The 13,260-nt window shown below is 40.5% G+C and overlaps 2 protein-coding genes across 4 annotated transcripts in view; one reads left to right on the top strand and one right to left on the bottom strand.

The window, feature by feature from the left end:
* The window catches only part of LOC102199736 (CD27 antigen), a 12,904-nt gene extending 3,792 nt beyond the window's left edge, over positions 1–9,112 (bottom strand). The window contains exons 1-6 of one of the 2 annotated variants that reach the window (XM_005731913.2): positions 8,560–9,112; positions 6,171–6,391; positions 3,018–3,069; positions 2,468–2,609; positions 2,251–2,376; positions 120–257 (exon numbers count right to left, since the gene is read on the bottom strand). In XM_005731913.2, the coding sequence (XP_005731970.1) occupies positions 120–257; positions 2,251–2,376; positions 2,468–2,609 (406 nt within the window). In that variant the 5' untranslated portion in view covers positions 3,018–3,069; positions 6,171–6,391; positions 8,560–9,112. Of the gene's footprint in view, positions 1–119; positions 258–2,250; positions 2,377–2,467; positions 2,610–3,017; positions 3,585–6,170; positions 6,392–8,559 lie in introns of those variants that run through there. The other variant, XM_013910569.1, reaches the window with a different exon arrangement.
* On the top strand, positions 7,796–13,254 carry tnfrsf1a (tumor necrosis factor receptor superfamily, member 1a). 2 transcript variants are annotated; one of them, XM_005731915.1, is made up of 10 exons: positions 7,796–7,950; positions 9,136–9,337; positions 9,432–9,546; positions 9,655–9,780; positions 9,900–10,055; positions 10,149–10,227; positions 10,952–10,995; positions 11,211–11,398; positions 11,489–11,603; positions 11,710–13,254. In XM_005731915.1, exons 2-10 carry the CDS (start codon positions 9,269–9,271, stop codon positions 11,997–11,999), a joined length of 1,182 nt encoding a protein of 393 aa, XP_005731972.1. In that variant the 5' UTR covers positions 7,796–7,950; positions 9,136–9,268; the 3' UTR covers positions 12,000–13,254. The 2 variants fall into 2 exon arrangements, with proteins under 2 accessions (XP_005731972.1, XP_005731971.1); XM_005731914.1 differs by having other exon boundaries at positions 11,486–11,603.
* The last annotated feature ends 6 nt before the right edge of the window (positions 13,255–13,260 follow it).

Raw genomic sequence — 13,260 nt, 5'->3', positions numbered from 1 at the left:
CCCTCAAGTGTGTTATGGTTGAAACTATTCAAAACAAAACACTGCAATGAATAAATGATAACCACTGTGTCAACAATTGTTTCACATTTAGTTGACTGTGCTGAGAAGGGCTCACTTACCAGTAGTAGATGGAGGGACGGTGGGTTTGACTGTGGATACACACTCGTTACAATCTTGGTCTTTGCACTTGTAGCCAGCCTTACATGTGCACACAGTGTTATGAGTCGCGCTGCATTCTGTCTTGACCTCCATGTTTGCTGTGGAAAAAAACGGTCATTGTTAAAAGTGATTTAAAGACAGATAAAGTTGAAAGTGTGTGCAAAGGATGTCTTTGTGATAAAACTGAAAATGTGAAATGAGTCACAAAACTGGGCACGACAGGTAAAGATTCTGGTTTGAAGTCATAAGACCGTTATATTATCACGTCTGGTGCTTCTTCTTTAGAGAATTTCAGTTTGATGAAACAAGGTCTTTCTTAAATGATGCTTTAGTATGCACACCTCAATCTGATGTTACATATTAGCAATCAGCGAACTACTTATATGACTTCCAAAGAGTCACAGTCATCCCAAAACCAAACACACAAAGTGAAAATCGTAAACAGAAATCATTTTGTGGCATTTAGGGTCACAGAGGGACGTAGCACAACATGCAGAGTCTTAAAAGCTCACCAGCCAACAGCGGTCCACAAGCAGAATAAAAATATTTTCACTTTTTCCAGACAGATTACTATAAAATGAGCAGCTGAGGTCACAACATGAGGACTGTGGACATTTTAAAGCTGGCAGCGACTCTTACATGTGTGCTCAGCACTGTTTTACTCTGCTGTCTTATAATAATGAATTAAAATGCAGTGAGAGCAGTAAGCAGCATAAACATACAGAGTAGTAAACAGAAGAGAACAGGTAACCAAGCATTTTGTTCCATGAAGCCCTCTGAGGTCCACACATCCAAACTCTTATCATCATCACCAACAAATCATTGGCACCAACAACACAGAAGCACTTTTTATATCACTGCTCTGCTATGCAAAGTTTTTGAGTGGGCTGAATTATTTCCATAGCCGTTAATTGGTATAAAGCCCCTTCTTGTGCTTTGAACGCCCACCTTCCTCTGCTGAAGAAATGTAAACAGTTTTTCTAATGTGCAGGTGTATAAACAATAAGTAGATGTTTGGTCGATGTTAAATGTCTATATGTATCTGGTTTGTAATTTGGAAAAAGGTATGTGAGCCCTTTGATTATGATATGTGTAAAAAAGGCTTCTTGGTTGACACACAAAAAAGTCAAATTCAGCTAAAATGCACATGTAGCCAAAATTGAGACCGAGAAACTCAAATTTGTCTCAGTTCTGTGTTTTCTCTTGTCTGTTTTCCACAGTGACATTTAAAAAAGGCACGACATGCTGTTTTGTTCACCTGTACCAGCACAAAGCCCTGAGTAATAATAACATAGGACATGACATTTCTGCTCTTTCCACTGCTTGCTGCTTTTTTGGTATTTTGCTCTTTTTTCCACTGACATGAAGATGGTCTGCTTTTTCAGCCTCCTCCTGTCTCGGTGGGCTGTGCCGCAGACCATGTCGAGATTACTGTGTAAACACAAACTTCTGCTGCAGAATCTCATCATATTAAACCCCAGTGCTGGCTCACAGTTGGTTTCACAGACCCCCTTCTCTTCCCCTTCTGTCTTTCATCTCCTTCTGACTGTATCCCCCCGTTGATACATGAAATGGGAAATCCCCTTGCGTAAGTTTTGTATATGCAAACTTCTCTGAAATCCTGAGTTGAGAAACAGCTAGCAGTCTGACTTTGTCAAAATTCTGTGGAGTCATTGGTCAAATGCAGTGGTCAGGTCGACAGAGAGTTAATGACTCACTCACACATCTCACATCAAGAGAGAGGATGATAGAGCTCACACACTAACACAAAATGTATAAGCAACCACATGTTTCACTATAACAAGGGGAGGGGGGGTCCTGAGTAGTATTTTTACTGTAATGCTTTGTCATTCTTCTATCTGCTTAAAAGATAACCGGTACACTCTAGCGGGAATATCTGTGTACAAGAGCTCGAATCAACGTGTCTATAGAAAAACGTGTAAGTCGTAAAACCCACTACATCATCATTCCTGCCACTAAAGCTCTTTGTGCTGTCAGTCTAAAAATTGCCTTAAAGTTTTCACACATTTCAAATCCTCACATGTACTGTAGCGCCTCCACGCCCAAGGCTAAAGATGTGAAGTTACTCACGTTTGCTGCAGCTGTTACAAAATTCACAGTTCATCGCCGTGTTGTAGCCGGCTGTGTATTTCCCAGCTTCACAGGGTTCACATTTATGGTCACAGTTTGTCTGTGAGCGTCTGGCCATAAACTCACCTGGAATATATGAAACATCAGTTTGCAGTTAAAGCACTACTGTTGACATCACAGCCATGAGCTTTAATGGGATGTGAGGAAGTTACTGTACCTGCAGGGCACTTTTCACAACAAAACGTAGGTGATATATATGGCCAGCTGTACTGTGTTGGACTGCAAGTGGGCTTTACAGGGTTAGAAGATAGCAAAGGTAGGAAGCACAGTAATGGTAAAATAAAACAGAGTGGCCGCATCTGGGAAGAAACATACAAGAAAAGAAGAGGAGGAGGAGGAGGAGGAAAAGGAGGGGAGTAAGCAGAGACAGGAGGAAAAGTATTACTATCATGATTCTGTCAGATGTATTCACATAACAATCCCAGCAGACACTCAGTGAAACACACTAGAGATTAAAGATGATAAATATCATAACATCTTCCATTCTGAGAAAAAGAATTCGGTAGTCAGGCTGCCTAAATATGTTAGGACACACATTTTAAACTCTAAAAAAGCCTGTAACACACTGATGATAAAACACATACAAAATACAACACTAAGAGAGACCAGCTTTACATCCTAATGCAAACAGGTTACAAGGCTCTACTAAAACATTCAAAATGATAAAGTTATAGCTGAAAATACATGCTGTGAAAATCTTTACTTACTGTGGAGGAGAGGTTTTAGCAAGATGTCACTTGGGACCCTCTGAGCCTGAGACTGAGCAGGGGACGAGAAGTGTGTCAAGGGACTATTCATAAAATGTCAGAGATGACTCATCCTGAAAACCTTACATATTAACAGTCAACATCCTTGTCCCACTCTCTCTCTCTCCTGTCTTTTTGGAGACCACCTTGGCTGTGCACAGCAACATACCCCCCGTCAGCCTCCACATTTTTCCATCATCATATCTCTCTCGTTTCCTCCAAAATCTGCTTTTGCTGCGAGCACTCTGATGCTTTTTATTCTCTCGTTTTCTCTTTCACCTCTGCCACTCTCGCTCTCTCTCGCCTCTTCTTAGCACAGGATGATGAAGTCGTTTAATGTAAGGCATCGTTTACCTCATAGGTATCTTTTTACTCTTATAGAAAGGTGTTAATGAGAAAAATGTCATTCCAAGAAATTACTTTGTGATAATGAGAAGGCGTGTAATGTTATGAGGATTGAAAACATTGCAATGCCAATTGCATGCATAGGTCCCAAATTGCTCATTACAAAATTTTTTATCATTTCAAATATAAACATTTGGCTGACAAAAAACCAAAATGTTTCTGTAGAATAACGTGCAAGTTAAGAAACAATTATGTTATTCTTTATCAACTCATACTACACATTGGAGCAATTAAAGGATAATATGCGCGTTTCTTTAAATGGTGTGACGTGTAACATGCTAAGGCATGAATTTATTGTTTTATATCTACTGGCATTATTACCTCTACCAAGGAAATTATTGGCTGTGTGTGCGTGTGCGTGTGTGTGTGTTGTCAGTTGGATTACTCAGAAGGTAAGGACTGATTAATATAAAAATGTTACCAAAAGTGGAGAATGGGTGAATTTACAATTTTAAGTTTTGGAGTCCGATTTAGAGCCAGGACTGTCACAGGGGCTTGAGTGTGAGGACCCAAATGACAGGCAGACTGAGGCGAACAAAAAGCGAGCTGTTTACTGCAGACTGATGTCAAGGTTGTACAAATGTGAATCATGAGGGACAAAGGAAACTGAAAACTATAACTACTGAAACCTAAGACTTAAAAGCACACTAAGGCCTTCAAACACCAGAAACACCAGAGGTCGGGACCACTGGGAAAAAGAACAGAAACATACACAGACAATATACACAGAAGGGTAATTAGGGAAAGTGGAGATAAGACACAGGTGAACTAAATCAGACAGAAAACAAGGTACAAGAAGCAAAAATAAAGGCAACGCACAAGGAATTCTAACTCTCAAAGTAAAACGGGAAATGTGATAATTAAATAAGGAAGACATACATGTGAATGAATTTAATGCACAAGACTTGACATAGCAGAAAGGGAACACAGGAAGGATTACAACTAAGGCAACTAGGAACCAAGAATGGGGCTAAATTTACTAAGAGTAAAAAAAACAAGAAATGATATAAAACATTAAACAAACCTAATAGAAAGTCAAAAAAAAACCTTATACACTGGGCAAACTAGCTGAGTTTTTTTAAAGGCTGACATTTTGATATAGGACAAAATTGGGCATTTCACATCACAGCTTCACACACACTTCTGAAGTGGGATAACAAAAAAAAAAGTGAGGCATCATGTTTAAGATAGACTCTCAATATAATCACAATATTAAAAAAAACGATCCGGATCCAGACATTCATCTGGATCCAGCAGCTCGTTTGTTCATGGTGTGGACCTCATTGATATCCTTGTATGAAGTCTTAGACTGTCTTCTGTTAGTTTCATGCACACTTCAGTTTGTTATCTGAAGGTTGAGTGTATTTTTTCTGAATTAAAACAAAAGGTATATTTTCCAGACGGGGATAAAACCGTGCTGTAAATGATAAGAATGATATGTTTCTAGTTAATTGCTTTATTATTGGTGTAACTGGTAGTGTAGGTGTGAGAACATTAATCAGCAAAAACTGACAAAATGCCATTAGTGTGTAGATAGCTGCCAGCCAGCGATAATTACTATACTTGACCTCAGTTTTCACAGAAACCAAGCCACAGCACGTGACCTCCTTTCAACAGTGAAACGGGGACTAGGTTTAAGGAAATAGGGGCAGCTTCAAGTGACAAGTGTGACTATAGCTGAGTAGCAACACTCAAACAGAATACAGAGATGACTGGATGAGAGATGACTGTGCAACAAGACCATGGCTGATCATGAACTGGTTACAGCAAAACTGGTCATGCTTATCTTGAGGTTTCAGTATCAGTATTGATGCTTGACCGTAAGAGTTGATACGTCTAAACAGAACTTCAAAAGTTCTTGTGCCAGGAACATGTTGACTCTTTTGTTATGAAGTAAACAGATAAACAACGCCACTTTTTAGTTAACAAAATCTGCATGCTGAGTCAGAGATGAGCCAGTCAGTCCTCACAGCTGGACTAGAAGACTGTGTGGGGGAATCAACAGTCTATTTGCATGTGCATTTCTGCAAAGACCTATGTATGCCAAACGGGTTAGTGTAAGTGACACTTTATGTGTGACACAGAGGAAGACTGGGTGAGAGGGAGGAGGAAGAGTGAAGAGATGAAGATGCTTTTTTTGTTGCTAACTATAAAGGAAGGATGTGGTTTTTCTGAGGAAGCACTTGTCTTGCTCTGCTGAATGAGCTCTTTAGTATACTGTAATAGCAAAGTCGCGTGAGGTAACGCTCTGCTGGCCTCTTTCATAAAGGACTGGTCTACTACAGGATGCTCTTTTAAAAATTATGGTGCCTATAAATATAGTTAAGTGATACTTGCCTTACAGCCTATGCTTAATCTCTGTAGTCAATTTCACAGTATGCAAAGACGTTTTTATCAGGTCCTTTCCAGAATAACTAATGATTTCAAAGTAATGGCTTAACCACTCAGCGTCCACTCATTTGGTGATTCGTTTAGGAGTAAAATGATACAGAGGTATTAAAGGTTCATCCCTTTATAGGACATTTTCAGATCTTTGGCACATTCAAGCAGAAGAGAGCAAGACGAATGTCATAGACTGCAAGTGTGGAAAGAAAGTGAAAGACGTGCCCAGACCAGGTCCCTGACAGAAGCTGGGAAGAAGACACAACACGGGAGTAAAGGGAGAGCACGGGGATGTATTATCATTTATCGCACTGTAAATAAACGCACCGTTAGCGTTTTGGGTCCTATTTTCCTCCACATCCTCACGGCTTGCCCTGGCAAACCGTGACAGAATCATCCCGCGTCGGTGGAGGCTGCACACTATTAAGTAGCTCCCTCCGCCGATGCTGATCCGCTGACGGTGTGTGGCATCCTCCTCGGGCGTGGCCAGCAATCTTCAGCCTGCAACCCGGCCTCCTGGTTACAGCCACAACCACGCACACACCTCCCTATACATACACACGGAAAAAAAATAACAGTGAACACACACACAAAATATAAAAAGGTCCACAACTGCTCAGGGACCCTGGGTCCCTCAGAACGTTTTTTAACGTTTCAACGTTGTCTTAAATTAAAGAGTAGTTAATAAGCAACCCCGTTTACAAAAAGCAGCTGGCACACCTTAATAATGTAAACAACATGGCCTGCAGAGAGGTCAGTTAAGCATCCATAGCAGATGGCAGCACCTGCCTGCAATGATGGTACTTGTGACACAAATGTGAAAGCTACATACATGATATGTAGTAATGTCCCCTCCCTTTCATCACTGTGCTGGCTTTTAAATTCCTCTTTATCCCCTGGGAGGCAATCTTTTACTTTTCATTCATTAGATCACAGCTCAGGCCCCAAAACGCTTCTGGATCTTCTTTGGTTATGTTTTTTATCTGGGTCCGTCCTTTGGGAGGTTTACGGGCTTGCCCAGCTGTGAGCAGACGCACAGAAAGACCCAGAACCCGTTTGAGACATACATAAATACTGAGCCACCTACACCTACACGTTATTATTACAGCTGTTTGGCCATTAACTCTGCAGTTATTGAGTCAGCGGAGCGTTGGCGACTTTTCTGCACAGTGGCTCAGCACTCTGTAACTTCACTTGGTCTCGACTTCATAGATAATTTCTGTGATTCCTTAATGGCGCTAAAAGATTAAGGGGTGTTGTTCAATATTTTTGATATATACGATGCCCTCCCCCGCAATGACGAAGTGGAAATCGTTGCTGGAGAGAAGACTGTCTGGAATATCCTGCTTAGTCTGCTGCCACTACGATGGAGGACTGATGGATGGATGCCAGATTTTAGCACTCACACGGTGCGTGGACGTGCAGCGGCTTGCAGTCCTTGCCACTTGTATACAGAGGTTTTCTGAATATGAAAACCTACAATGCAATGCTAGTATGAACTACTAGCCCACGCAGTCTTTATCACCGAGGTGAACCCCTCCCTGTATTTGGGAAAGACTAAATCACCCTCTCTCCGAGATACTCTTTTTATCCGGTCAAGCTACTGGCCTATCGATGTTTAACTCTATGTTTTAGGTTGTGGATTGTTCCCTTAGATATCTGTGTATATATAGTCTAAAATTTAATTAATATCTTTTTTTAATGTAGAAATTTCCAATTCATTTTTTTTAAAAAGCTGCAAATGATCGCAGTGTGCTTTTATTTACAGATAGCTCCACATCCCAAGTGTTTTATGATTCTTGTTATTGTCCTTATTGAACTGAAGTTGACTTGTCTGCTGGTTTAACGGCTTTCCTACAGGTTTGTTGTGTTTTTGAACCTCAGGTGCAGTTTTGCCAGTTTGCCTGTGAAACTAATTCCTGTGAAACGTGCGCGTCACAGCATTTCCCGTTTGAGACCGCCTCCCCTCTTCAGAGACTGGGCAGCAGCAGTTCTGTCGCGCTGCTTTCTCTAAAATATATATGTGTACTTCAGTAACTGAAATGCCGATTTCCACGCAAGGAGCTGAGGTTAAGAAATATTCCTCAGAGTGACAGTGGTTGTCCAGGTAAGTGACGGTTAAATATCTAAGCAGTGTGTCTGTGGGAAGGAGCGATTCATATCAGACTGTGGTGGGCGTTTGTGTGGTGGGTAGTTAAATCGAAACCAGTGACAAGAAAAAAGTTAAATGAAAAGTGCAGATTAAGTTCTCAAACACGTCAGTGTTATCTGTAAATACGTAAAAATAAGACACGTCGAGTTTTTGTGCGCTTAAAAACACTCGAAAAAGTTTCTAATCTCAGCCTCTGACCGCGACAGGGAAGCGAAGAGGGAAGCTGCCCAAACAAGTGGCGCAGATATGCGACCTTCGTTTACTGAGCACAAAATCAGTCTCTCTGTGAATTATTTCTTTAGGGATCAAACTGTCTTCACAGTAGTCACACCCAAACTCGTCCTCTTTAAGGTGTTTAAATTCATTGAATTAAGGGCTTGTTAGCGGGAGAAGATGCATAATGTGCAGTATTATGTGTAGGATTGTAAAAAGCACCGCTCTGCTAATAGTCAGCTTTAATAAAAAAATCCAGGCGAAAACATTTGCAGCCTCAGCCCCCGCACGCGTTACATATCCGTATACCTGTGGCGTTACATTTGTGAGATAAATGAGATAAATTATTACCTGTGCAGCGGCTTGGAGACAGTTTCGTTTAATCTTCTCACCATGCTGGGAAAACCACTTCTGATAATTCAGCCTCTACCACACACATCATTTCATCTAATCTATTTAAAATTTCTGTCCAATACAAGTCTATGGACACAACGTGAACCCGGGGTTCACTTTGTTTCACTTCTGCTAATTTAAATGTAAAAAATAATTTTTCATAATGCTCCACATCTCTATGCAAACTCCTTCTATGTTATCAGGAGTTGAGCAACCAAACTTGGCAGGTCTCGGGGTTCTTATCTATCATCAGATGTTATTATGTCATTTGGTTGCCTAGCATTCACCTACCAACTGGATTAAATAGCACATTTTTAGCATTTATGCAACCATAACACCTGATAAAAGCACAGTATGTCTTAATGTTATGACACAATACTGTAGCATATGAGTAGTTCTAAAGTGCACAAGCAAACATGGTAGCGGCTGACGCGATTAGAGCTTTAAAATGCATTCTGCTCTCTGCCAAAATCCTGCTTTATGATTTTTGTACTGTGCCTATTCCTAAAATCCTTTTTGTTAATTACCATTCAGCTGACCAGAGAACAGACCGCAATCCTACACAGCAGCCAAGGGGCCAGTGCGAGGATTGGGGGCTGATGGAGTGCAGCAGCTATGCTATGCAACTACACTTCCTCAAATTAGTGGACTTTGGGTCATTTTGATTATGGAGGCCCTTCGGCACAGAGGACAGAGGAGTAAAAAAGCCTCTTTTGGCACCTTACTTTGCCTGATGGTGAGAACACCTTAAAGGTCACTGCATGAAGAAATGAGAAATTCCCTTGTTGGGAACTTCTCTTTGGATATTCATTGTAAATTCTTTGTTTTAGTGCATGTTCATCACCACTTTGGCATCGTTACCAGAGTCACAGGAAGTTAATAAGAACTGTAAACCTGACGAGTTTCACACTGAAGATGGAATATGTTGCAACAAATGCAGTCCAGGTACTGGATGAGCCACTGCATGTCATATATATTCACAGTAACAAGCAAATAATCTGAGACATCATCAAGCTAACTTTTTGTTTTTACACGTAATTTTCCTGTTTTCAGGTTTTAAGCTTCAAGAAAAATGTCATGGTCCCAAAGAGAGATCAACCTGCACACAGTGTCCAGGAGGACAGTACTTAGAATTTATGAACTACTCCCCCAACTGCTTACCTTGCAGAACCTGCAAAGGTAGAGCAACTTTATCCTTTCCTGACTCAGTCTAACATGTTAGATTTAGAAGTATATCTTCAGCTTCAGGTTTGCCTTACTCGATTTTCTTGTGTGTGTGTGTGCGTTCCTTTCTGCAGCTTTAAAGAATGAAATCCAGGTGTCGCCATGTTTAGGAAACCAGAACACTAAGTGTCGATGTAAAGATGGATATTACAAGCTTAGAATTGACAGCGAAACCTTTGAATGTCGCAGATGTAAAACGTGCAAAGCCGATGAAGTGGAAATGCAGAAATGTAAGCCTTAACTTATTCCAGTACCCACCCAGTCATGGCCCATAATGCATTTCTTCATGTGAGTCTAAATAGAAACAATCTTGCTGTTCACAGGTACACCAGATAATAACACTGTGTGCAGATGTAAGGACAATTACTACAAAGACAACGGCAAGTGCAAACTGTGCGAGAGGTGAGCATACGACTGTTGTATGTGAGCTTTGTGTGTGTGCGCATTGTTCCTATTTCACTGTTTGGGATTGTTTGTTTAAATGTTAACGGGGAAGTGTGTTTGTAGAATTGAAACTCTCAGCACATTTCTCAGTCTTTCCATTTGTTGGCAACAGAGAAGTTATGACACATGAAAACCTGAGATGTGAACAGTCACTGAACAAGTTCTCATTTGTTAAACACACGGTCTGTCTGTCCCACTCAGGGAGGAAGTAAATGTTTATAAGTCTTAGAAACACTCGAGTCAAGCCGATGTAGACAGATGTCTTATGTGGATGTCTTATACTTAAAAAAGTAGAATTATGAATGTAAAAATCATGGCAACCCACATTTTGTGTTAGTTAATAATTTAGCATGTGGATAGGTACAGTGGTATTTATCATGGGAAAAAACCTGAGAGCCCAGGGGAACTTGCTGCCCGTACTTTCAACAATCCCGAGCTACATTCTTTCTAACAAATAAATGTAGCAATTAGTAGTGATTGTGACAGCTGAATAAGTGTTAATTCAACACTAATTACTTGCTTAGTGGTAACTTTGAAACAGTACTGAAAGAGTGAAAATGAAATAGCTTGAATTCATATGATGATGTAAAAAAGGCATTTTGGCTGTCATGTGAATCGTTTCCTCTTTAAGATGTACTACTTCCTCGTCCGTGTTATGAAATGTGTTCTCTCTTCTCCACAGTTGCTCTCCTCAGTGCAACCACTTGTGTTCAAAACCCACAATAGGTGAGCACCAACCAGGCCCTCTTTCTCACAAAAGAGTGAGCAAATAGAATAATCATAGATGTACTTAAGCATATTAAAATATTATTAATAATTTTGTTGACTAAGACATAATGTATGTTTTTTCAATTCTCAACTCCAGTAAAACTTTACATTTTCTGTACATTTTCTTTTCTTATGTTTTAATATGGATCTATTTTTTTTCTGTAACTTTCTAGCTACTTCAAAAGAAAATACGCCCAATGAATCGGACTCTTTTGTCAGTATAATTGCTGGAGCTGGAGCTGGAATATTAGTGTTGATGGCGTCGGTGGTTTTAATGACGTACGTGATCACGAAACGACAAACCAAAAAAAGGCTACTACGGTCCTCCCAGCGATCTGACGCTTCCCAGGAATCTTGTGAGGTACGTTGATTTAACTGCCGGTCGTTACTTTTCTCAGTTCGGTCTACAATCTGCAGACAATAAATAGGATCTGCTCTTGTTTTATAGCAGGTCTTGGTGAAGAGTGAGGAACATTTGGAGACCATTGTGACAGAGGTTCCTCAGACTTCTGTGGCCCAAGTGGAGACGTCCAAACTGCCTGACTGTGTCCCGCTGGAAATCAATCGTGAGTGTATAGCTCCTCATCAGAGGTCCAGTGTGCAAGCTTCAACAAAAAGTGCTCAGTTGTATCGCTTTTGCTCAATACCCCTATTCATTTCTCCCCCCAACAGTCTCTGAGCTGATCTATGCCGTCCTGGATCTGGTACCTGTGGTGCAGGTGAAGCAGCTGGTGCGTTGTCTTGGTGTGACTGATACAGAGATTGAACAAGCAGAGATGGATCACCGATCCTGCCGGGAGGCTCACTACCAGATGCTGCGGGTGTGGGCCTTACATTCAGGTGGAGGAGGACGAGGTGGAATGCTGCACAGGCCACTGTTCAATGAATTATTAGAAAAACTAAGAAATATGCACCTGGGGAAAGCAGCTGAGGAACTGGAGACAAAATATGGCATTCAGTAACTCTGTAAAACGTGCCAAGAGGAACAAAATGCTTATGAGCCCAAGTATTGCTGGCTTTAAGGACTCAATCGTGGATGCCAAACTGGCCTGGTGCTACAACAAAAGCAGCAGCTTTATTTCACAGTACACATATGAGACTGAAGACTTTGGGTCCTTCTTTGACAATCACACAGCGAGATGACGGGAAGAAACAACTAAGAACAAATGAACAAATGGCTGAAAGCGTCACAGAAAACGTTTGCATTCAGATCATTTTCAAAGAGCTTTTTACAATGAGTAGTTTTTTACATTTTGAAAACCAGGATTATTTCTTTATTGCTGAGCAATATCTGAGAAGACTGATGCTACTCTCTTCACATTATATATAATCCTACAGCTATTTTGTACCTTTAAACCAAGCCAAGCTATACTCCCCAAAGCAAACTATATTTCCCAAAGACGCAGACATTCATTAACATGACCAGTGTTAAAGGCTAGTTGTTCCTGTGGCTCTAGAATGACAGTCCTACGCTGCACCAGTAGAGAAGTCCCAAGTTGGGCGTTGAGACAGTTTTGTGACCAAAAGTAGCCTCAGGAACAAATCTGACAACTTAAAAAAAAAACAAACCCAAAATGAGCAATGTAAGTGTAGCGTGAGACAATGTGATGGTGCAATTGTAGAAATGCCAAAGCAGACAAATAGATTTTGAGGTAAAACATGCAAAAAGAAATGTTTGAGATTCCAAAAGAAGGTCTAGTTGAGTCATGCCAGGTAAATGTTGGCACGTACGATGGAAGAGTGGTGGAGAAATTGCACTCATTCGTTGTAGCGTAGGATTCAGGAGGTGTTATCACTGTGCGATCGGCATACCTCAAACTTAATATCCTGCTAAAGCTTTTTCCTGCTAAAATCTTGCAGTCTGAATGCACCTTAACCAATGTGTTATTTCTTTATTATCACTATGACAAGTCTCTTAAAATGGTTGATGCATTTTGTACCGTATGCATTTCTATGTAGTTTTATTAACTTTTAGGGGAGTCAAATGTATCTACTTTACTAGTGTGTTTAACTTAAGCTACCCATTTTTTTTATTGTAAATAGTTGCAATTAAAAAAATAGTTACAAGTTAAACTTATTATTGCAAAACATGTATTTCTTTCTAGAGGGAAGTGGTGTATTTAATCCCGGTACCGTTAAGTTAACAGGTAATGTTTTAATAGGACAGTGGTTCACAAACATTCTGTGGCATGCTTCAACTTAAAAACCAATTTATCCACCACC

Source organism: Pundamilia nyererei, unplaced genomic scaffold (assembly GCF_000239375.1).
Source record: "Pundamilia nyererei isolate P.nyererei 1_Seehausen unplaced genomic scaffold, PunNye1.0 scaffold00045, whole genome shotgun sequence".
NCBI classification, from domain to species: Eukaryota; Metazoa; Chordata; class Actinopteri; order Cichliformes; family Cichlidae; genus Pundamilia; species Pundamilia nyererei.
The sequence above is the reverse complement of the archived record's forward strand: the minus strand, read 5'-3'. Positions and strand labels throughout refer to the sequence as shown.

Bases quoted from the DNA above. Each gene is read 5' to 3' on its own strand.
- tnfrsf1a (XM_005731914.1), top strand. From the start codon at position 9,269: ATGGAGGCCCTTCGGCACAGAGGACAGAGGAGTAAAAAAGCCTCTTTT. The intron at 10,228-10,951 runs GTGAGCATACGA...TCTTCTCCACAG, and splicing joins AAGTGCAAACTGTGCGAGAG to TTGCTCTCCTCAGTGCAACC. The intron at 10,996-11,210 runs GTGAGCACCAAC...GTAACTTTCTAG, and splicing joins GTGTTCAAAACCCACAATAG to CTACTTCAAAAGAAAATACG.